Consider the following 25,309-nt stretch of genomic DNA (forward strand, 5'->3'; position numbering starts at 1 on the left):
GTATGGGAATTCCAAAGGGTCAAAGGGCACAGTACTATACATACTGCGAGGCTGCCTGTAGGGATGGTATACATGGATGTCGTTTGGCCGGTGTGTGTTGTTGCCCATGACGACGCGGCCGGTGCCAGTGTACTTGTGGGCCTTCTCAACGGTGTGGGTGTTCCAGTCTGTCCAGTAGACCCAGTCTTCAAACAGGGTGACGGCAAAGGGGTGAGGCAGGGAGCCTGCTATGGCCCGGTGGCGGTTCTCCCCGTCCATATCAGCAAAACTTTAGAGAGTTAGAGAGAGGGCATACACTTTAACTGTACTGTTCTGTTGTCTTTATTTTGTTCTTGTCTTTTGTTTTTTTAAATGTTTTTTTTTTTTGTGCACACCAAGAAGAATAGCTGTTACGACTGTAACAGCTCAATGGGGATCCAAATAAACAAAGAAAATGTATATCAATGTAATGTTCTGTAGGGCAGCTCCTGTCTGACCTCTTTGATCATGATCTCTGGTCTTCAAACAGGCAAGCTTGAGAAGGATGGGCCCAGGCTCCTCGCTTACTTCCTAACTAAAGAGTTTTTTCCTCCATTTCCTTTTCTCTACTCAGAGTTTTCTTACCTACTTATCCTCAAGTGTTTTTTTCTTCAACTGAACATGATCTCATTCAACCCTGATATTCAAGGCATAGATGTGATGGGGTCACATTGCCTTATTTTTCTGCCCTATGACACTTTCATGATAAAGCCCGGTAGTACTACAGAGAAAAGTATTAAGAGTGAATTATTAAGTTCATCTCTGAAGACAGCGTTGTGTTGATGTCTCACTCTAGGAAATTGAGGTGGGAGTCGGCGAAGAAGATCTTGTTGGTGGTGTAGTCAATGGTCAGGGCACTGGGCCACTCCAGCTTGGTGGTGATGAGGGCAGTGGCGTTGGTACCATCCATACCAACCCTGCCAATGTAGGCGGTGTCCCCCCAGTCTGTCCAATACAGCCAGCTGCAGGCAGAGAGAATCAAATGGAGAGTACATTTAAAAAAAGGGAACAAAAAATGTGATGTAATTTGTTAACTTGTATTACTCAATAATATATCAAAGATGTCATGATCCTTCTGTGGCTCAGTTGGTAGAGCATGGCGCTTGTAACGCCAGGGTAGTGGGTTCGATTCCCGGGACCACCCATACGTAGAATGTATGCACACATGACTGTAAGTCGCTTTGGATAAAAGCGTCAGCTAAATGGCATATATTATGATTATCAAAAAATGCCTCAATATCTGCCATTAATTAAGAATGGCCACTCTTCCTCTATCGTGCAGGTGGGGATGTGTGGGAACTCGTTTGTTTGTGTGTATGCGCGTGTATGTCGGTGGCACCTTAATTGGGGAGAACAGGCTTGTGGTAATAGCTGGAGCAGAATAGGTGGAATGGTATCAACTGGGGCCAAGCTTCCTGCCATCCAGGACTTCTATACAGTACCAGGCGGTGTCAGAGGAAGGCCCTAAAGTGTCAAAGACTCCAGCCACCCTAGTCATAGATTGTTCTCTCTGCTACCGCATGGCAAGCGGTACCGGAGCGTCAAGTCTAGGTCCAAGAGGCTTCTAAACAGCTTCTACCCCGAAGCCATAAGACTCCTGAACACCTAATCAAATGGCTACTTAGACTATTTGCATTGCCCCCCCCCCCCTCTTTTACACCGCTGCTACTCTCTGTTGTTATCATCTATGCATAGTCACTTTAATGACTCTACCTACATGTACATATTACCTCAACTCACCGGTGCCCCCGCACATTAATCCTGTACCGGTACCCACCTGTATATAGTCTCGCTATTGTTATTTTACTGCCACTCTTTAATTACTTGTTACTTTTATTTATTATTCATATATTTTTATAACTGCGTTGTTGGTTAGGGGCTCGTAAGTGAGCATTTCACTGTAAGGTCTACTACACCTGTTGTATTCGGCGCATGTGACTAATAAAACTTGATTCGATTTGAAATACATCAAACACGTGGTTCCCATGTGTTTGATGCCATTCGCTCTGTTCCAGCCATTATTATGAGCCGTCCTCCCCTCAGCAGCCTCCACTGGTTAGTACCCATATTTGGGGTTGACGGCTACGGCACGGGGCCGGACAAAGCAGTAGGTGGCGTTAGGTCCCACGCAGCCACTCAGCAACTTCTTCTGGAAACGACCATCCAGCTCTGACACGTGGAGAGAGCCGTAGTAACCGTCTACCCAGTAGAGCTTCCTTTGGGATACACACACATAAACATACAAGAATGACTATGGACATGTGCATAGACACAATATCATACATTGGCAAGAAAAAGTATGTGAACCCTGGATTTCTGCATAAATTGGTCCTAAAATTTGATCTGATCTTCATCTAAGTCACAACCATAGATGAACACAGTGTGCTTAAACTAATAACATACAAATTATTGCATTTTTCTTATCTATATTGAATACATCATTTAAACTTCCACAGTGTAGGTTGGGAAAAGTATGTGAACCCCAAGGCTAATGACTTCTCCAAAAGCTAATTGGAGTCAGGAGTCTGCTAACCTGGAGACAAGGTTGGAGATGTTGGTTAGAGCTGCCCTGCGCTATAAAAACGCTCACAAAATTTGAGTTTGCTATTCACAAGAAGCATTGCCTGATGTGAACCATGCATTGAACAAAAGAGATCTCAAAGACCTAAGATTAAGAATTGTTAACTTCCATAAAGCTGAAAATGGTTACATAAGTATCTCTAAAAACTTTAATGTTCATCAGTCTATGGTAAAACAAATGATCTACAAATGGAGAAAGTTCAGCACTGTTGCTACTCTCCCTAGGAGTGGCCGTCCCGCAAAGATGACTGCAAGAGCACAGCGCAGAATGTTCAATGAGGTTAAAGAAGAATCCTAGAGTGTCAGCAAAAGACTTACAGAAATCTCTGGAACATGCTAACTTCTCTGTTGACGAGTCTACTATATGTAGAAAACTAAACAAGTATGGTGTTCATGGGAGGACACCATGGAAGAAGCCACTGCTGTCCAAAAAAAACATTACTGCACGTCCGAGGTTCGCAAAAGAGCACCTGGATGTTGGCAAAATATTCTGTGGACAGATGAAACTACAGTTGAGTTGTTTGGAAGGAACACACAACATTATGTGTGGAGAAAAAAAGGCACAGCACAGCAACATCAAAACCTCGTCCCAACTGTGAAGTATGGTGGAGGGAGCATCATGGTTTGGAGCTGCTTTGCTGCCTCAGGGCCTGGCCAGCTTGCTATCATCGACGGAAAAATGAATTCCCAAGTTTAACAAGACATTTTGCAGGAGAATGTAAGGCCGCCAATTGAAGCTTAAACAGAAGTTGGGTGACGACAAAAAACACAGATGTAAATGAACAACAGAATGGCTTCAACAGAAGAAAATACACCTTCTGGAGAGGCCCTGTAAGAGTCCTGACCTCAATCCGATTGAGATGCTGTGGCATGAGCTCAAGAGAGTGGTTCACACCAGACATCCCAAGAAAATCCAAAATTCCTCCTGACCGTTGTGCAGTTCTGATTCGCAGCTACAGAAAATGTTTGGTTGAGGTTATTGCTGCAAAAAGGAGTTTTTTCCACCCTGTACTGGGAATGTTTACACAGTGTGTTCAGTAAAGACATGAAAATGTATAATTGTTTGTGTGTCATTAGTTTAAGCAGACTGTGTTTGTCTATTGTTGTGGCTTAGATGAAGAACAGATCAACTTTTATGACAAATTTATGCAGAAATCGAGGTAATTCCAAAGGGTTCACAAACTTTTTCTTTCCACTGTATATATAGACCTTTTGCTATGAAACATATAAGGAGATACAAATGTGTCATTATAAGCCAACTGTAGGCTATAATCAAAATGTGAATTGTGAGACAGATTAGTTAAGCTTTTGAACACAACACAGTGCATCATGAAATTATTCACACTCATAGTTTTCCCTCACCTGTCCTTTCCAATTGAGGTGCTGGAGATTAAGGAAACTGCGTCGCCATGAGGCCAATGATTTTAAAATTACAATAAAGCTCTGATACCCCTCCCCCTTCACTCACCTGCCAACCCAATCCACCGCTATTCCCTCAGCCCCTACCACGTTGTTATCCACTATCGTCTCCCTCTCACTGCCGTCGAATCGCATCCTCTCAATCCGCACCATTCCCGCATCCAACCAGTACAGCCTCTTTTCGTAATGGTCAAAATCCAGCGCCACCACATTCGACAGTCCTTGCAGAACCACGCTCAGCTGCGAACCGTCAGTCGTCAAATTACGAATGTAATAAAGATTACTGTACAGAAGATAAGGGGCGATGGCGCTGTTCTGGCGGCACGTGCGCCCGTCTGGCTCACGCACGTAGCCCGGGGCGCATTTGCAGTGGAAGGAGCCGGCGGAGTTCTCGCAGATCTGGCTACAGACGGCGGGCGTGTCGCGGCACTCGTCCAGGTCTGCGCACGCCTTACCATCAGGCATGAGGTGGTAGCCGGCATTACACGAGCAGTAGTAACCTGTCAGGGTGTCGGTGCAGACCTGGGCACACTTGTGGACCGACGGATCTTGGCATTCGTTAATTCCTGCACAGAGTAGAGAGGGAAGGAGATAGAGAGAGGTAGGATGAGTTCTGTAAGATTAATCTAGGAATCCAAATCAAAGTTCCCTTTTCCTACTCTAAATTCTTATGTTCTTACTGCAAATACTAATTTCCTACTCCACAAACTTACAGTATTTCCTACTCCAAAAACAGTGTACGTCTTGAAATATCATACATTTAGTGTGGTTACAATCGCATACCTATTGTACAACTGTCACAACCTCCATTCACTCAAAGAAAATAAATGTATCCCTTCCCCATTGTGTTACATCCTTCGCTGTACGAGAGATCTTACCGCATCCCTTCTCATCACTGTTATCCGAGCAGTCCTTCTGCGAGTTGCAGACCTTGTGGGTGTCAATACACTCGCCCGACTTGCACAAGTACTCTCCCGGGGCACAGGTAGGCTGGGGGGTGCTGCACATGCCTTCTGCCTCGTCAGAACCGTCCAGACAGTCGGCCTCGCCATCGCAGGCAAAGGTGGCTGGGATGCAGGCGCCGTTTTGGCAGGTGAACTGGTAGCTGGTGCAGGTGTCGTAGGAACAGTCCAACTCGTCGCTGCCGTCCCCGCAGTCATTGACTCGGTCACAGCTAACAGGAGGGGAGGTAAACAATGGGGTATGAAGTCTTTGTGTAAGTACCCGTACTCTTCAATGTACGAGAGAGAGACACTCAACAAAAATACAGTGCATCCGGAAAGTATTCAGACCCCTTGACTTTTTCCATATTTTGTTAAATGTGTCTGATGCCGAGCAGAAATTACAATAACAATTTTACATTTGTGTTTACAAAACGCAGCATGAACTTATTATATATATTTTTCCTGCGTGAGAAAACGAATTCTGACATTCAGTATATATATATTGTATGTTGTATATATTGTATGTATAACTTCATGACCTGGATTGGCGGTCATTGCATTTGTTTATATTTGTTTGCGCTTGTTAGCATCTTTAGCTAGCAGTCTCCATGGGAATTCGCTAATACTTTTGCTAATTTTGTTAGGATTCTGGTAATAGATGCCCAATGGGATTTTTTGCTGTTTTTGGCACCCCCTTGTGTACCAAGCCGGTAATACCGTAAATCCTGGGAAGAGGGGACGACGGTATGACGATATGAAAATCTACATACTGCACAACCCTAGTGCTGTCCGGTCAGAACATGATGTTGAGGCCCATGCCACACACACGCACAGACACAGTGGATTCCATTAGAAGTTATGTACAGTGGGGAGAACAAGTATTTGATACACTGCCGATTTTGCAGGTTTTCCTACTTACAAAGCATGTAGAGGTCTGTCATTTTTTATCATAGGTACACTTCAACAGTGAGAGACGTCATACATTGTATGATTTTTAAGTAATTTGCATTTGCATTTGCATACCAACCAGTAGGAATTCCGTCTCTCACAGATCTGTTTTTCTTTAAGAACCCTTCCTGTTCTCCACTCATTACCTGTATTAACTGCACCTGTTTGAACTCGTTACCTGTATAAAAGACACCTGTCCACACACTCAATCAAACCGACTCCAACCTCTCCACAATGGCCAAGACCAGAGAGCTGTGTAAGGACATCAGGGATAAAATTGTAGACCTGCACAAGGCTGGGATGGCCTACAGGATAATAGGCAAGCGGCTTGGTGATAAGGCAAAAACTGTTGGCGCAATTATTCGAAAATGGAAGAAGTTCAAGATGACGGTCAATCACCCTCGGTCTGGGGCTCCATGCAAGATCTCACCTCGTGAGGCATCAATGATCATGAGGAAGGTGAGGGATCAGCCCAGAACTACACGGCAGGACCTGGTCAATGACCTGAAGAGAGCTGGGACCACAGTCTCAAAGAAAACCATTAGTAACACATTATTGCAGCGCACGCAAGGTCCCCTTGCTCAAGCCAGCGCATGTCCAGGCCCATCTGAAGTTTGCCAATGACCATCTGGATGATCCAGAGGAGGAATGGGAGAAGGTCATGTGGTCTGATGAGACAAAAATAGAGCTTTTTGGTCTAAACTCCATTCGCCGTGTTTGGAGGAAGAAAAAGGATGAGTACAACCTCAAGAACACCATCCCAACCGTGAAGCATGGAGGTGGAAACATCCTTCTTTGGGGATGCTTTTCTGCAAAGGGGACAGGACGACTGCACCGTATTGAGGGGAGGATGGATGGGGCCATGTATCGCGAGATCTTGGCCAACAACCTCCTTCCCTCAGTAAGAGCATTGAAGATGGGTCCTGGCTGGGTCTTCCCAGCAACTAAGGAGTGTCTCCGTAAGAAGCCTCTCAAGGTCCTGGAGTGGCCTAGCCAGTCTCCAGACCTGAAGCCAATAGAAAATCTTTGGCGGGAGCTGAAAGTCCGTATTGCCCAGCGACAGCCCTTTAACCTGAAGGATCTGGAGAAGGTCTGTATGGAGGAGTGGGCCAAAATCCCTGCTGCAGTGTGTGCAAACTTTGTCAAGAACTACAGGAAACGTATGATCTCTGTAATTGCAAACAAAGGTTTCTGTACCAAATATTAAGTTCTGCTTTTCTGATGTATCAAATACTTATGTCATGCAATAAAATGCAAATTAATTTATATTCTGGATTTTTGTTTTAGATTCCGTCTCTTCCGTCTCCATCTCCCAGTTGAAGTGTACCTATGATAAACATTACAGACCTCTACATGCTTTGTAAGTAGGAAAACCTGCAAAATCAGCAGTGTACCAAATACTTGTTCTCCCCACTGTATATTGTTGTGTGGTTTTAAAAGGGGAAACAATACAATAATTAGTATCCATTAGTATCCACGCTTTAAAACTCTTAAAGTATGGCCAAGTTAATAATTATGCTGTGGATTATACACTAGTATAGGTATTTCTAACATGTACTAACTCAGGGAGCTGAATATTTATGCAACGACTAATTTAGTTATTTCATTTCTATTAACATCAAATCAAATGTTATTTGTCATATGCGCCGAGTACAACAGGTATTGTAGACCTTACCGTGAAATGCTTACTTACAAGCCCACAGGTTCCAACATAACAATAACAAGGCTATATACAGGGGGTCCCGGTACCAAGCCAATGTGCAGGGGTACAGGTTAGTCGAGGTAATTTGTAAAGGGACTATGCATAGATAAACAGCAAGTAGCAGCAGTGTAAAAACAAAGGGGTGGTGGGGGTCAATGTAAATAGTCCGGGTGGCCATTTGATTAATTGTTCAGCAGTCTTATGGCTTTGGGGTAGAAGCTGTTAAAACCTTTTCGGGCTAGGGGGCAGTATTTTCACATTCGGATGAAAAGCGTTCCCAAAGTAAACTGCCTGCTACTCAGGCCCAGAAGCTATGATATGCATAGTGTTAGTAGATTTGGATATTAAAACACTGAAGTTTTTAAAACTGTCTGAATGATGTCTGTGAGTATAACAGAATTTATTTGGCAGGCGAAACCCAGAGGACAAACCATCCAGGATTTTATTTTTTAGGTCTCTCTTTTCAATGGATTTTAATTGGGAATCTAGAATTCTAAGGAAGTAGTTTGCGATTCCTTTCGCTTCCACTGGATGTCAACAGTCTTTAAAAATTGGTTGATGTTTTTCCTTTGAGAAATGAAGAAATACCCCTGTTCAGAATGAGGGTCGAGTGAAGTGTACTGTTTGATAGAGGCGCGTGATCTGAAAAGCACACTCCACTTTGTTTTCCTCCGGTATTGAAGAGAGTTTATCCCGTCTTAAATTTTAGCGATTATTTGTGTAAAAATTGTTGTTTGAAATGTTTGGACAAAGATTACAGGTAACTTATGAGATATTTTGTAGTCATGTTGCGCGAGTTGGAACCGGTGTTTTTCTGGATCAGACGCACCAAATAAATTGACATTTTGGATATATAACTACGGGATTAATCGAACAAAAGGACCATTTGTGATGTGTATGGGACATATTGGAGTGTCAACAGAAGAAGCTCGTCAAAGGTACTATATTATATCTTTATTTCTGAGTTTCGTGTCATGCCTGGCGGGTTGAATTATGATTGTCTGTCTTTGTTTGATGGGGTGCTGTCCTCAGATAATAGCATGGTTTGCTTTAACCGTAAAGCCTTTTTGAAATCTGACACATCGGCTGGATTAACAAGAAGTTTCTTTAATCCTATGTATAACACTTGTATCATCAATGTTTATGATGAGTATCTCTGTAATTTGATTTGGCTCTCTGCAATTTCACCGGATGTTATTTGAGACAATGCATTACTGAACATAACGCGCCAATTTAAACTGAGGTTTTTGGGTATAAAGATGGATTTCATTGAACAAAACAAACATTTATTGTGTAACATGGAGTCCTGGGAGTGCCACCAGATGAAGATCAAAGGTTAGTGATGAATTTAATTGCTATTTCTGACTTTTGCGAGCTCTCTCCTTGGCTGGAGAATGGCTGTATGGTTTTTGTGGCTAGGCGCTGTCCTAACATAATCACATGGTGTGCTTTCGCCTTTTTGAAATCTGACATGATGGCTAGATTAACAAGAAGTTAAGTTTTAATTTGGTGTATTGCACTTGTGAATGTATGAAAGTTAAATATTTCGAATAATTTGTTTTGAATTTCACACTCTGCCACTTCACCAGATGTTGTCGAAACGTTCCGCTAGCGGAACCCCTAGCCCGAAAAGATTTATTAAGGAGCCTTTTGGTATTAGACTTGGTGCTCCGGTACAGCTTGCCGTACGGTAGTAGAGAAAACAGTCTTAGACTTGAGTGACTGAAGGCCTTCCTCTGACACCACCTAGTATATACAGTTGAAGTCGAAAGTTTACATACACCTTAGCCAAATACATTCAAACTCAGTTTTTCACAATTCCTGACATTGAATCCTAGTAAAAATTCCCTGTATTAGGTCAGTTAGGATCACCACTTTATTTTAAATTGAGATAATTATTTATTTGAGCTTTTATTTATTTCATCACATTCCCAGTGAGTCAGAAGTTTACATACACTCAACTAGCATTTGGTAGCATTGTTTTAAAATGGTTTAACTTGGGTCAAACATTTCAGGGAGCCTTCCACAAGTTTCCCACAATAGGTTGGGTGAATTTTGGTCCTTTTCTCCTGACAGAGCTGGTGTAACCGAGTCAAGTTTGTAGGCCTCCTTGCTTGCACACACTTTTTCAGTTCTGCGCACACATTTTCTATGGAATTGAGGTCAGGGCTTTGTGATGGCCACTCTAATACCTTGACTTTGTTGTCCTTAAGCCATTTTGCCACAACTTTGGAAGTATGCTTGGGGTCATTGTCCCTTTAGAAGACCCATTTGCGACCAAGCTTTAACTTCCTGACTGATGACTTGAGATGTTGCTTCAAAATATCCACATAATTTTCCTACCCCATGATGCCATCTATTTTGTGAAGTGCACCAGTCCCTCCTGCGATAAAGCACCCCCACAACATGATGCTGCCACCTTCGTGCTTCATGGTTTGTGCTTCATGGTTTTTTATGGCGGTTTTGAGCAGTGGCTTCTTCCTTGCTGAGAAGCTTTCAGGTTATGTCGATATAGAACTTGTTTTACTGTGGATAGAGATACTTTTGTACCTGTTTCCTCCAGCATCTTCACAAGGTCCTTTGCTGTCGTTCTGAGATTGATGTGCACTTTTCGCACCAAAGTATGTTTGTCTCCTAGGAGACAGAACACGTCTCCTTCCTGAGCGGTATGATGGCTGTGTGGTCCCATGGTGTTTATACTTGCGTACTATTGTTTGTACCGATGAACGTGGTACCTTCAGGCGTTTGGAAATTGCTCCCAAGGATGAACCAGACTTGTGGCGGTCTACAACTTTTTAAATCTGAGGTCTTGGCTGATTTTTCTTTTTCAGTGCCAAAGAGGCACTGAAATTGAAGGTAGGCCTTGAAATAGATCCACAGGTACACCTCCAATTGACTCAAATTAAGTCAATCGATTAAGTCAGTCGATCAGAAGCTCCTAAAGCCATGACATCATTTTCTGGAATTTTTCAAGCTGTTTAAAGGCACAGTCAACTTAGGGTATGTAAACGTCTGACCCACTGGAATTGTGATACAGTGAATTATAAGTGAAATAATCTGTCTGTAAACAATTGTTGGATTAGTTACAATTGTTGGATTACAATTAACAATTACTTGTGTCATGCAAAGTAGATGTCCTAACCGACTTGCCAAAACTATAGTTTGTTAACAAAACATTTGTGGAGTGGTTGAAAAACGAGTTTTAATGACTTCAACTGTAGTTCCCTGGATGTCAGGCAGCTTGGCCCCAGTGATGTTGTGATCATACCCTGTAGTGCCTTACGGTCAGATCCCGAGCAGTTGCCATACCAAGAGGTGATTGCAACCGGTCAGGATGCTCTCGATGGTGCAGCTGTAGAACTTTAAGGATCTAGGGACCCATGCCAAATCTTTTCAGTCTCCTGAGGGGGAAAAGGTGTTGTTGTGCCCTCTTCACAACTGTCTTGGTGCGTTTGGACCATGTTAGTTTGTTGGTGATGCGGACACCAAGGAACTTGAAACTCGACCCGCTCCACTTCAGCCCCGTCGATGTTAATGGGGGCCTGTTCGGCCCTCCTTTTCCTGTAGTCCACGATCAGTTCCTTTGTCTTGCTCACATTGAGGGAGAGGTTGTTGTCCTGGGACCTCCTTCCTATAGGCTGTTTCATCGTTGTCAGTGATCAGGCCGACCACCATTGTGTCGTCAGCTAATTTAATGATAGTGTTGGAGTTGTGCTTGGCCATGCAGTCATGGGTGAACAGGGAGTACAGGAGGGGACTAAGCACGCACCCCTGAGGGGCCCCAGTGTTGAGGATCAGCATGGCAGATATGTTGTTGCCTACCCTTACCACCTGGGTGCGGCCTGTCAGCAAGTCCAGGATCCAGTTGCAGAGGGAGGTGTTTAGTCCAAGGGTCCTTTGCTTAATGATGTGCTTTGTGGGCACTATGGTGTTGAATGCTGAGCTGTAGTCAATGAACAGCATTCTCACATAGGTGTTCCTTTTGTCCAGGTGGGAAAGGGCAGTGTGAAGTGCGATTGAGATTGTGTCATCTGCGAATCTGTCGGGGCGGTATGCGAATTAGAGTGGGTCTAGGGTTTCCGTCACGATGGTGTTGATGTGAGCCATGACCAGTCTTTCATAGCACTTCATGGCTACCGACGTGAATGCTACGGGGCGGTAATCATTACAGTATTTTGTGCAGAATGTTGACAGAAAATGACAAATACGTTTTAATCCCACTTTGTAACACAATAAAATGTGAAGAAATCCAAGGGGTCTGAATACTTTTGCAAAGGCACTGTACATGTCCAGAGAGAGAGAAATAGAAGGATAAGGCCATGGAGCTTTATGGCTCTCTCTCTGGCCTGGCTGAGATCTTAACTTAGGCCTAGTGCACATGTGCTTGCAAACAGAAAGACCTGGAACATTCTGGGAACTTCTAGAATCTGTAGAATGACACCAGCTACTATACAAGTAACACAAGAGGCTATACATATTGCAGATATAAATATACTGCAGCGGTCGCATGCATATAATATAAACATATTGCAGCGGGGGCATGCAAGTAATACAACACATTGCTTATACTTACTAATGAGTAGGCTAGTCGGACTCAATAAACACACTTGTAGCAATGAATAAAGATACTAGACGAAGTAGCATGCACAGGGCAGGGTACATACAAAGTAACTGGAGCTAGCATTAACACGAGACCTAGCAAACAACACTGCAACTTCTTACTTGCAAACTTATCTACACTGTTACAGTACACTGCACAATAAGGTACCGTAACTTAATACTATTGCACCCCCTATTAGCACAATAACATTCCCAACACACACTTGTCAATGGACACTTCAGTTGTCCAAAGGTCCGTCTGCAACACAAAACCTGCTTGTTCTCGGGATGGTATATTCCGGGCACTAAAGTGAAGTGATAGGAGGCGGAGCCCTAAAGTGCGTCCAAGCGCCCTGATTGGTTGGGATGAATGTGATTTATAGATCTGAAGGCCAATCAGATACAGAGGCAAATTTGCACAAAACACACACGTTTGTTTTACTACGCTTGTGGGGACCAAACAACTGATTCCCATTCAAAATCCTATTTTCCCTAACCCTAATTCTTACCCTAACCCTAATTGTAACACTAACCCCTAAGCCTAACATAGCCTTTTTCCTTGTGGGGACTGGTGAAATGTCCCCACTTTTCTGAATTTCTCTTGTTTTACTATCCTTGGGAGGACTTCTGGTCCCCACAAGGATAGGAAAAGAAAAAAAAACCCACACACACCTTATTTTTACAGTATGTGACTGACACACACACACAAACTCACTGGAAGGGGACGAGGATACACAGGCCATTGGCGCAGGCGAACTCATTCATGTGGCAGGTGCGGTTGGGGCAGTTTTGAAGCTCATCAGCTGCGTCGGCACAGTCCTTCTCCCCATCACACACATAGCTCAGAGGGATACAGCGCGGGTGGCCAGGACGCCATGGAGGGGGGCAGGTGAACTGATGAGAAGCGCATGTCCGCTCTCCTGAAATGGGAGAGGTAAGTAAAAGATGCACACACAATATTTTGAAGAACATTTATCTTGCGCAAGAGTAGTCAGATTTGAAACAAACCCCAAATGAGACATCTGAAGCATTGTGAAGCAAAACACATGGCTCTCTTTGTTGAACCGCCTTTTTACGCTCTGAATCATACACAATTGTTACAAAAACGATTGCTTTCATTTCCTGCTTCTGGTGTAGCCACCCCCATTATAAGTTGATAGACCAATAGTGTCACGCTTATGTGTTGTTTGTGGTGTGTAGATTCTGAGTTACAGTGCCTTCGGGAAGTGTCCAGACCCCTTGACCTTTTCCACATTTTGTTACGTTACAGCCTTATTCTAAAATGGATTAAATAAATAATCCTCTGCAATCTACACACAATACCCCATAATGACAAAGTGACAACAGGTTTATAGAAATGTTTTCAATTTTATTTTTTATCTACATAAGTATTCAGACCCTTTGCTATGAGACTAGAAATTGAGCGCAGGTGCATCCTGTTTCTATTGATCATCCTTGAGATGTTTCTACAACTTGATTGGAGTCCACCTGTGGTAAATTCAATTGATTGGACATGATTTGAAAAGGCACACACCTGTTTATACAAGGTCCCACAGTTGACAGTGCCAGAGCAAAAACCAAGCCATGAGGTCAAAGGAATTGTTTGTAGAGCCCCGAGACAGGATTGTATCGAGGCACAGATCTGAGGAAGGGTGCCAAAAAATGTCCGCAGCATTGAAGGTCCAAGAACACAGTGGTGTCTATTATTATTAAATGGAAGAAGTAATGAACCACCAAGACTCTTTCTAGAACTGGCCACCTGGCCAAAGTAAGCAATCGAGGGAGAAGGGCCTTGGTCAGGGAGGTGACCAAGAACCCGATGGTCACTGAAAGAGCTCTAGAGTTCCTCTGTAGAGGTGGGAGAACCTTCTAGAAGGACAACCATCTCTGATGCACTCCACCAATCAGGCCTTTATGGTAGAGTGGCCAGACGGAAACCTCTCCTCAGTAAAAGGCACGACAGCCCGCATGGAGTTTGCCAAAGGCACCTACTCTCAGACTATGAGAAACAAGATTCTCTGGTCTGATTAAACCAAGATTGAACTATTTTGACTGAATGCCAAGCGTCACATCTGGAGGAAACCTGGCACCATCCCTACGGTGAAGCATGGTGGTTGCAGCATCATGTTGTGGGGATGTTTTTCAGCAGCAGGGACTGGGAGACAAGTTAGGACTGAGGGAAAGATGAATGGAGCAAAGTACAGAGAGATCCTTGATGAAAACCTGCTCCAGAGCGCTCAGGACCTAATACTGGGGCAAAGGTTTACCTTCCAACAGGACAACAACCCTAAGCACACAGCCAAGACAAAGCAGGAGTGGCTTAGGGACAAGTCTCTGAATGACCTTGAGTGGCCAAGCCAGAGCCCGGACTTAAACCTGATCAAACATTTCTGGAAAGACCTGAAAATAGCTGTGCAGCGACGCTCCCCATCCAACCTTATCTGCAGAGAAGAATGGGAGAAATTCCCCAAATACAGGTGTGCCAAGCTTGTAGCATCATACCCAAGAAGACTCAAGGCGGTAATCGCTGCCAAAGGTGCTTCAACAAAGTACAGAGTAAAGGGTCTGAACACTTTAAAAAAAAATTGTATAAATTAGCAAAAACTCTAAATAACTGTTTTTGCTTTGTCATTATGGGGTATTTTGTGTAGATTGATAAGGGGGGGGGATCAATAATCAGTTTTAGAATATGGCTATAACCTAACAAAATGTGGGAAAAGTCTGAATACTTTCCGAATGCACTGTATACTGTAATGTCTCACCACATTGGAGTTCCAGTGCCTCGTCACTATTGTCCCAGCAGTCGTTGTTGCCGTCACACGTCAGTGACATGGGGATACAGTTCCCGTTGGTGCATGTGAACTGGTCAGGGTGACAGGTGTTTATTTGGTCCTCTGGAGGAAAGAGAGAGAGGGGGACAATTTAACAGCTATTGTTTTCACTACATTGTTGAATATTCACGTAGAAATATGTTACATCAAACAAGTATGCCTCTCTGTCTTGTAGAATAAGGAATCAATACAGTTTTACAAAATTACATTATTTGCAACAGTCCGCAAAGTTTGCCTTCTGAATGCGGCCATGATCTAGGTCGTACTGTTGCAAAACATTTTGAAGTGGAAAACGAACATTTTAATTTCTTATTGGAAATGTCCAGGTAAATCTCTCCCTGTTTCAGTCTGTTTTCTTGCCTTTGGTGCCTGAACAGGGCCCAGGTTAGGGAGTACTCACGGCAGGAGGGGGGCTCGTCGGTCCCGTCGACACAGTCTCTGACCCAGTCACACACCCAGTGGCTGGGGATACACTTCCCCTCGTCACAACGGAACTGGTCGGGTGAGCACGTCCGGCCCGCTGTAACACACACACACACACAAACGCGCATGCACACACACACACACACACACACACACACATGTATGCCCAAACACACACAAAGGCACAGTATATAGTGAACAGACTGTGGAGAGTGACGTAAAACTGAAAAAACATACATGTGCAAACAAGTCAGGGATAAAAAGATAACTGTCCAAAACCACAGCAGGTACAGGCATGATATACAGTGCACAAAACATTAGGAACACCTTAATATTAAGTTGCACCCTCTTTTGCTCTCGGAACAGCCTCAATTCGGGGCATGGACCCTACAAGGTGTCGAAAGCGTTCCACAGGGATGCTGACCCATGTTGACTCCAATGCATCCCACAGTTATGTCAAGTTGGCTGGATGTCCTTTGGGGGGCGGACTATTCTTGACACACACAGGAAACTGTTGAGCGTGGAAAACCCAGCAGCGTTGCAGTTCGTGACACACTCAAACCGGTGCGCCTGGCACCTACTACCATATCCTGCTTAAAGGCACTTAAATATTTTGTCTTGCCCATTCACCCTCTGAAAGGCTTAAAAATCCTTATTTAACCTGTCTCCTCCCCTTCATTTACACTGATTGAAGTGACATCAATAAGGGATCATAGCTTTCACCTGGATTCAACTGGTCGGTCTAAGTCATGGAAAGAGGATGCACACTCAGTGTATAAAACAAAACACACATCATAGCTAGACTTACCACAGAACAAAGTGTTCTCGTCACTGTTGTCCCCACAATTGTTGTAACCGTCGCACAGTTGGCTCGCGTAGATACAGATGTTGGTGCTGTCACACTTGGTTTGTCCGGAGGGACACGTTCTGGGCGCTACGAGAACGAAGTAAAGTAGAAAAGGTTAAAGGTAGATTCAACGATATGATGTTACAATAAGCAGCGGGGTAACTTCTGACATAAGAAAAGAGAGTTTGAATAAAGAGGTCAAACTTTACTTATGTCACACAGCTAATATGTTGCTGGACAGAGTGAACTCCTAAGCACATGTGCAGATGCTTAACAGTATCTGTGGACTAGTGCAGTCTCTTTTTTGGCACTCTTGCTAATATCTTTGTTTCGACTCTCCTTAAATCAACTCTATTCACAGCAGTTATCACTCACGACAGTTGATCTCGTCTGAGGTGTCGTTGTCGCGGCAGTCACTGTAGCCGTCGCAGACGAAGGCGGCGGAGATGCAGCGTCCATTGGTGCAAGTGAACTCGGTGGCGGAGGCACAGGTGGGGAACGCGCAGCCCAGCTCGTCACTGTTGTCGCCGCAGTCATTCGCGTAGTCACAAACGTAGGACAGGGCCACACAGCGGCCGTTGTCACAAGTGAAGTCCTGGGCCGAGCACTCGTGGAAGGCTGAGAGGGGAAGTATAGGAGAGGGTGAGCACAACTGGTTTCTCTTGAAGATTCTTCCTTGCCAATGTGCTTTTCAAATCAAATCAAATTGTATGTCACATGCGCCGAATACAACAGGTGAAGACCTTACAGCGAAATGCTTACTTACAAGCCCTTAACCAACAATGCAGTTAAAAAATAAATAAATAATAAAATACCTCAAAAAAAATAAGAATAAGAAATAAAAGTCACAAATAATTAAAGAGCAGCAGTAAAATAACAATAGCAAGGCTAGATACAGCAGGTACCGGTACAGAATCAATGTGCGGGGTCACCGGTTAGTCTTTGGGGTCTACGCCAGGTTACTGTAAAGCACTTTGTGACAATTGATCTAAACAGGGCTTTATAAATACATTTGATTGATTATTTGATTGAGCAAGTGTGGAAATCTATGGAAAATACCATTAATGGAGTCTTTTTAACAAGGTTGCTAGGTGCAGGGAAATGACAGTACAGGGAGCACACTTGAGCTATAAAGCATTTGACATGACCGCTGAGTTTGAAAGATTCAAAACTTAAGAGCTCTTGGCGTTGCTGTTGCTGGGTCTTGACTAAAATGGCGGCAAAAAACAGACTGAGGTAAATACACTCACCGCACACTCTCTCCAGCTCGTCTGAGTTGTCCTGGCAATCACTGTAGCCGTCACACTTCAAACGCACTGAGATACAGCCACCATTCAGACAGGTGAACTGCTCGGGCTGGCAACGGTTACCATTGTCATGGATACAGTCCCTGCCATTGTTGGCCAAATACCAGTTACCCGATACAGGACACTGACACTCTGGACCAGAGGGACCTATAGGCAGAGGGAACCATCATCAGGGTCAGGGGTGATAGACATTGGCAGGATGGACATAAGTAGATGTTGCTTTAGTTGCTCAATCTTATTGTGAGTTAAGTGTGTGACTACCCACTGGGAACAAACTGGTTGATTTCAACTTTGTTTAAATTTAGTTTGTCAACTTATTGTGACGTGGGAAATATATTGGATTTGAAAAAAAGTTATCAATGTACACTTGTTTTGAGGGTAACATTTCAACCACAGGATTATGTCATCATGGTAACAAAATGTCAACATCGACTAACCTTGAATTAGTTGAATTTATAGCCCTAAAACAACGTCAGATCTTCAATGGTGTATCCACTTACAAGTGGTGTAAATACTTAAGTAAAAAAACTTTAAAGTACTACTTAAGTCGTTTTTTGGGGGGTATCTGTACTTTACTATTTATATCTATGACAACTTTTACTTTTACTCCACTACATTCCTAAAGACAATGTACTTTTTACTCCATACATTTTCCCTGACACCCAATGTACTCGTTACATGTACTCCTAACAGCGTGTTCGTAACCAACTTGTCTAGTTAAATAAAAGGTTACGTTAAAAATAAATTTTAAAAAACAGAACAGGAAAATGGTTTCTGTTTATCTGTTGCCAGTTTGTCATGTCCCACCAGCGGGATCCCTGTGCGCTAGTTTCCCCCCTAGTCTTCCCAGTGCTGACCTTTCTGCCTGTCCTGTATCTGCCTGACTCTGATTTGGATTATGACTCTTTGCCTGCCTTGACTTACCTTTTTCCTGCCCCTTGAACTGTAAGAAACACAGAGACTCGTACTATCTGCCTCCTGTGTCTGGATCTAGGGTCTTAGCCTGAGCCGTAATAACTAAACACAAATGCTTCATTTGTAAATGTGCCCCTGACAATCTGTAAATTATAAAAACAATAACATTGTGCCGTCTAGTTTTCCTAATATAATGAATTTTAAATGATTCTTAAATATAGTTAAAAATCAAATACTTTAAGACTTTTACTCAAGTAGTATTTTACTGGGTGACTCACTTTTGAGTCATTTTCTATTTAGGTATCTTTACTTTTACTCAAGTATGGCAATTTGTTACTTTTCCACCACTGCCACTATCAAAAAATATATAAATAGACTGGGCTGTACTGAAGAATTGATCTATCTACAACTACTCTTTGGTCTCCCATTCAGGGTTTTAACCCAGACCTCCTTAGCTATGATAGTTGTCACTGACTATTACCAATGTGCTATAGTGAGAAAGATTGTTGAGACATCTCCACTTAAAAACTACACAGATGTACTGCTATCGAAGGGTAGGTTTAACAGAGCATATGAAATGTCACCATACTTTATACCTTAAATATCATCAATGATGCTATTTAGGACTATATACCAAGTCATGAACAACTAGTGTTTCAATTCAACCCAGGATTCAACAATAAATAGGCAATGCATAGGAATAGGGTTTCATGTTTCAAGCTCTGGCTAACTTCAAATGTAATGATATTTAGTGATATTGAATTGTGTTTGGTTGTCAACGCAACATTTTTTTTATTTTTTAAATCAACATTTGAAGGACATATACAGGTAACAGACAAAATAAAGGAAAGATCAACATAAAGGTTCTTAATAAGGAGTTGGATCACCACGATCCGCCAGAACAGCTTCAATGCACCGTGGCATACAGTGCATTCCGAAAGTATTCAGACCCCTTGACTATTTCCTCATTTTGTTATGTTACAGCGATATTCTAAAATCAATTTAAAATAACGAATCCTCATCAATCTACACACAATACCCCATAATGACAAAATCAAAACACAGGGTTTTAGAAATGTTAGCAAATGTTTATGTTATATACATATTATATAAATTAAAAAAAAAAGAAATACCTTATTTACATAAGAATTCAGACCCTTTGCTATGAGACTCGAAATTGAGCTCAGATGCATCCTGTTTCTATTGATCATCCTTGAGATGTTTCTACACCTTGATTGGAGTCCACCTGTGGTAAATTCAATTGATTGGACATGATTTGAAAAGGCACACACCTGTCAAAATAAGGTCCCACAGTTGACAGTGCATGTCAGAGCAAAAACCAAGCCATGAGGTCGAAGGAATTGTCCGTGGAGCACCAAGACAGGATTGTGTCGAGGCACAGATCTGGGGAAGGGTGCGAAAAAAAATGCTGCAGCATTAAAGGTCCCCAAGAACACAGTGGCCTCGATCATTCTTAAATGGAAGAAGTTTGGAACCACCAAGACTCTTCCTAGAGCTGGCAGCCCAGCCAAATTGTGCAATCGGGGGAGAAGGGCCTTGGTCAGGGAGGTGACCAAGAACCCGATAGTCACTCTGACAGAGCTTCAGAGTTCCTCTGTGGAGATGGGAGAACCTTCCAGAAGGACAACCATCTCTGCAGCATTCCACCAATCAGGCCTTTATGGTAGAGCAACCAGACGGAAGCCACTCTTCAGGAAAAGGCACATGACAGCCTGCTTGGAGTTTGCCAAAAGGCACCTAAAAGGTCTCTCAGATCATGACAAACTGGAATTGGAGTGGGTCCAGGTTGTCGTAGGTCTATGAAGATCGGAGGGCATGCTGTCCGGTCCTCTGGCAGTCTCTATGGGGGTGCCACAGGGTTCAATTCTCGGGCCGACTCTTTTCTCTGTATATATCAATGATGTTGCTCTTGCTGCGGGCGATTCCCTGATCCACCTCTACGCAGACGACACCATTCTATATACTTCCGGCCCGTCCTTGGACACTGTGCTATCTAACCTCCCAACGAGCTTCAACGCCATACAAACTCCTTCCGTGGGCTCCAACTGCTCTTAAATGCTAGTAAAACCAAATGCATGCTTTTCAACCGTTCGCTGCCTGCACCCGCACGCCTGACTAGCATCACCACCCTGGATGGTTCCGACCTTGAATATGTGGACATCTATAAGCACCTAGGTGTCTGGCTAGACTGTAAACTCTCCTTCCAGACTCATATCAAACATCTCCAATCGAAAATCAAATCAAGAGTCGGCTTTCTATTCCGCAACAAAGCCTCCTTCACTCACGCCGCCAAACTTACCCTAGTAAAACTGACTATCCTACCGATCCTCGACTTCGGCGATGTCATCTACAAAATTGCTTCCAACACTCTACTCAGCAAACTGGATGCAGTTTATCACAGTGCCATCCGTTTTGTCACTAAAGCACCTTATACCACCCACCACTGCGACTTGTATACTCTAGTCGGCTGGCCCTCGCTACATATTCCTCGCCAGACCCACTGGTTCCAGGTCATCTACAAGTCCATGCTAGGTAAAGCTCCGCCTTATCTCAGTTCACTGGTCACGATGGCAACACCCACCCGTAGCACGCGCTCCAGCAGGTGTATCTCACTGATCATCCCTAAAGCCAACACCTCATTTGGCCGCATTTCGTTCCAGTTCTCTGCTGCCTGTGACTGGAACAAATTGCAAAAATCGCTGAAGTTGGAGACTTTTATCTCCCTCACCAACTTAAACATCTGCTATCTGAGCAGCTAACTGATCGCTGCAGCTGTACATAGTCTATCGGTAAATAGCCCACCCATTTTTACCTACCTCATCCCCATACTGTTTTTATTTATTTACTTTTCTGCTCTTTTGCACACCAATATCTCTACCTGTACATGACCATCTGATCATTTATCACTCCAGTGTTAATCTGCAAAATTGTAATTATTCGCCTACCTCCTCATGCCCTTTGCACACATTGTATATAGACTCCCTTTTTTTTACTGTGTTATTGACTTGTTAATTGTTTACTCCATGTGTAACTCTGTGTTGTCTGTTCACACTGCTATGCTTTATCTTGGCCAGGTCGCAGTTGCAAATGAGAACTTGTTCTCAACTAACCTACCTGGTTAAATAAAGGTGAAATTAAAAAATTAAATAAAAAAATTAAATCTTCACAATTGTTGGAATAATCTGTGCAGAATCTCGAACAGCATTGATCCATGTACTTGATTTTTTACCCCTTTTTCTCCCCAATTTCGTGGTATCCAATTGTTTAGTAGCTACTATCTTGTCTCATCGCTACAACTCCCGTACGGGCTCGGGAGAGACGAAAGTTGAAAGTCATGCGTCCTCCAATACACAACCCAACCAAGCACATCCAACCCGGAAGCCAGCCGCACCAATGTCCCGTAGGAAAAACTGTGCACCTGGCAACCTTGGTTAGCGTGCACTGCGCCTGGCCCGCCACAGGAGTCGCTGGTGCGCGATGAGACAAGGATATCCCTCCCGGCCAAGCCCTCCCTAACCCGGACGGCGTTAGGCCAATTGTGCGTCACCCCACGGACCTCCCGGTCGCTGCCGGTTATGACAGAGCCTGGGCCCAGAGTCTCTGGTGGCACAGCTGGCGCTGCAGTACAGTGCCCTTAACCACTGCGCCACCCGGGAGGCGCACCATGTACCTTTAATGCAATCTCAACTGCAATCCAAGTAATTTGATTCCGCTATCAGATGAGGCACAGTGATAGCGCATTAAACAAAATATCTGACATTGTATTCCCATTTAAACTTTGCTGTACTTTTAAATGGTTGAAAGTGCAGTGATAGACATTTGGGTGACAATTAAACCAAAAATCAGACATTGTTTATCCGTAAAAATCATAGTGATTGTAAATTTAAATAACTTTTGCCTGTCTTTTTGAGTGGGTGAATATAGGTTGTAATCTGAATGATCAACGTCTCAACTAAATACTGTATTACGAAATTATACATGTTGAGATAATGTGGTGTGCCCAGTGGGTATTGTTGTTCTCAGAATTTCACCTGAATCATTAATTGATGTCAATGAGAGATGAGACATTTGAGTTTAGCATGTGGATCTCTCCTGGAGGAACTCCAAGACACTAAAAGCAAACGTTTTGTTATTCAAACTCCTGACCTGGCACGCAGACGTGACTACACCCTCCGTTAAACTGCTGACAGGGGCTTGAGCAAGCCTGCTGCTTGGCGCCGGCGTAAACGTGGATGTCCTTGGGCCTGTACTGTAGTTCCTGGACCAGGACCGTGAAACCTGACCCGTCGTCCTTCCCGGCACGGTAGACCGCTCGCGTGGTCCAGTCAGTCCAGTATATGTCCTGCTGGAACACGGTCATAGCGTAGGGGTACTGGACGCCCCTCATGATCACCTGGCGGCTCTCCCCGGTCAGGGTGGAACGCTCAATCTTATCTCTAATGGTGAGAGGGAAGGGAGTGGAGAAGAATAACGGATGGGTGGGTGGGTGAGTCGGTGGATGGATGCATAGAGGGATGGAAGGATGAATGGATGGATGGAGAGTTAGAATGATAAGAGATCATGAGAAATGGGTGCATAGAAAAACAGTGTAGCCTACTGCTTTTAAATATTTAAGCAAGTGGAGAATTGTTCAACACTTTTCTGGGTAAAAAAAACAACAACAATTGTGTCACAAATGGCACATGATTTGGACTTATTGATTCCACCTCATTTCGAACTAAGCGACCAGCTACATTCTAAGAAATGACACGGTCAAATGGTAATTACCTATGAGTTACTTTCTTTCTTTGAGATTCATTCAAAGTATGGTACAAAAATGTTTAGTGCTGTACATTATAACACAAAAACAAACAAAAGCTGAAACATTACAGAATGTTACTAATGGTCGTGTTCTTACAGGGAAGCGTCGGCCCAGTAGAGCATCCTTTCCTCGTAGTCTATGGAAAGTCCGTTGGGCTGGGACAGACTGGTGCTGATGATGGGCACCCGGAAGTTTCCACCGAGAGTAGCTCTCTCTATCTTAGCAGGGCTCCCCCAGTCAGTCCAGTATAGGTAGCTACAGAGAGAGAGAGTTAAAGAGAAATGTTATCCTGGCATCTTAGCTTAGCCAAGGCCCCTATGAAGGGGTGTCTGTACATGACTATTTTTACTTTTACTCCACTACATTCCTAAAGAAAATAAATGTGCTTTTTACTCCATACATTTCCCATTACACCCAAAAGTACTCGTTACATTTTGAATGCTTATCAGGACAGGAACATGGTCTAATTCACACACTTATCAAGAGAACATCCCTGGTCATCTCTATTGCCTCTGATCTTAAAAGATTTAGATGCACTATTGACTGTTCCACATGTCATAAAAACAAATGCTTAGTTTTTAAATTATGTGTTGACCCAGGCTATCCGTAAATAAAAAAACAAGAACGTTGTGTCGTCTGGTTTGCTTAATATAAGACATTTCAAATGATTTATACTTTTACTTTTGATACTTAAGTACATTTAAAACCTAATACTTTAGACTTTGACAGTAATTTTTTACTGGCTGACTTTTACTTGAGTCGTTTTCTTTTAAGGTGTCTTTACTTTTACTCAAGTAGGAAAATTGGGTACTTTTTCCACCACTGCCGACCGCAAGGCGCTACAGAGGGTGATGAGTAATGCCCAGTACATCATAGCGGAAGGCCCCCAAAAAACTTCAGCCACCCAAGCCATCGACTGTTCTCACTGCTACCACAGGGCAAGCGGTACCGGTATACCAAGTCTGGAACCAACAGGACCCTGAACAGCTTCTACCCCCAAGCCATAATACTGCTAGACAAGACTGCTAAATCAAAATGTATTGGTCACATACACATAGTTAGTAGATGTTAATGCGAGTGTGCAAAATGCTTGTGCTTCTAGTTCCGACAGTGCAGTAATATCTAACAAGTAATCTAACAATTCCTAACAATGACCTTATACACACAAGTGTAAAGGAATTAATAAGAATATGTACATATAAATATATGGATGAGCGATGGCCGAACGGCATACGCAAGATGCAGTAGATGGTATAGAGTACAGTATATACATATGAGATGAGTAATGTAGGGTATGTAAACATTATACAAAGTGACATTGTTTAAAGTGACTGGTAATACATTTATTTAATAATTCAAAATTGGCTAGAGATTTGAGTCAGTATGTTGGCAGCAGCCACTCAATGTTAGTGGTGGCTGTTTAACAGTCTGATGACCTTGCGATAGAAGCTGTTTTTCAGTCTCTCGGTCCCAGCTTTGATGCACCTGTACTGACCCTGACTTTGGATGATAGCTGTGTGAACAGGCAGTGGCTCGGGTGGCTGTTGTCCTTGATGATCTTTTTGGCCTTCCTGTGACATCGGGTGGTGTAGGTGTCCTGGAGGGCAGGTAGTTTGCCCCCGGTGATGCGTTGTGCAGACCTCACTACCCTCTGGAGAGCCTTACGGTTGTGGGCGGACGTTACTTTCCTGACACCACACTCCGAGGGCCCTCACCTCCTCCCTGTAGGCCGTTTTGTTGGTGTTGGTAATCAAGCCTACCACTGCAGTATCATCTACAAACTTGAGTTGGATGCGTGCATGGCCACGCAGTCATGGGTAAACAGGGAGTACTGGAGAGGGCTGAGAATGCACCCTTGTGGGGCCCCAGTGTTGAGGATCAGCGGGGTGGAGATGTTGTTTCCTACCCTCACCACTTGGGGACGGTCCGTCAGAAAGTGCTGGACCCAGTTGCA

At 43.6% G+C, this 25,309-nt stretch overlaps 1 protein-coding gene across 1 annotated transcript in view; it reads right to left on the minus strand.

Annotated features, from left to right (window-relative positions):
- The window catches only part of lrp2b (low density lipoprotein receptor-related protein 2b), a 110,356-nt gene that overhangs the window by 37,523 nt on the left and 47,524 nt on the right, over window positions 1-25,309 (minus strand). Inside the window, exons 44-56 of the mRNA XM_035746047.2 lie at window positions 23,452-23,610; window positions 22,701-22,990; window positions 17,562-17,765; window positions 16,687-16,929; window positions 16,273-16,398; window positions 15,442-15,561; window positions 14,973-15,104; window positions 12,926-13,130; window positions 4,896-5,191; window positions 4,067-4,583; window positions 2,082-2,234; window positions 810-980; window positions 45-268 (exon numbers count right to left, since the gene is read on the minus strand). Of these exons, the coding sequence (XP_035601940.2) occupies window positions 45-268; window positions 810-980; window positions 2,082-2,234; window positions 4,067-4,583; window positions 4,896-5,191; window positions 12,926-13,130; window positions 14,973-15,104; window positions 15,442-15,561; window positions 16,273-16,398; window positions 16,687-16,929; window positions 17,562-17,765; window positions 22,701-22,990; window positions 23,452-23,610 (2,840 nt within the window). The remainder of the gene's footprint in view (window positions 1-44; window positions 269-809; window positions 981-2,081; window positions 2,235-4,066; window positions 4,584-4,895; window positions 5,192-12,925; window positions 13,131-14,972; window positions 15,105-15,441; window positions 15,562-16,272; window positions 16,399-16,686; window positions 16,930-17,561; window positions 17,766-22,700; window positions 22,991-23,451; window positions 23,611-25,309) is intronic.

Source organism: Oncorhynchus keta, chromosome 3 (genome assembly GCF_023373465.1).
Source record: "Oncorhynchus keta strain PuntledgeMale-10-30-2019 chromosome 3, Oket_V2, whole genome shotgun sequence".
Lineage (NCBI taxonomy): Eukaryota > Metazoa > Chordata > Actinopteri > Salmoniformes > Salmonidae > Oncorhynchus > Oncorhynchus keta.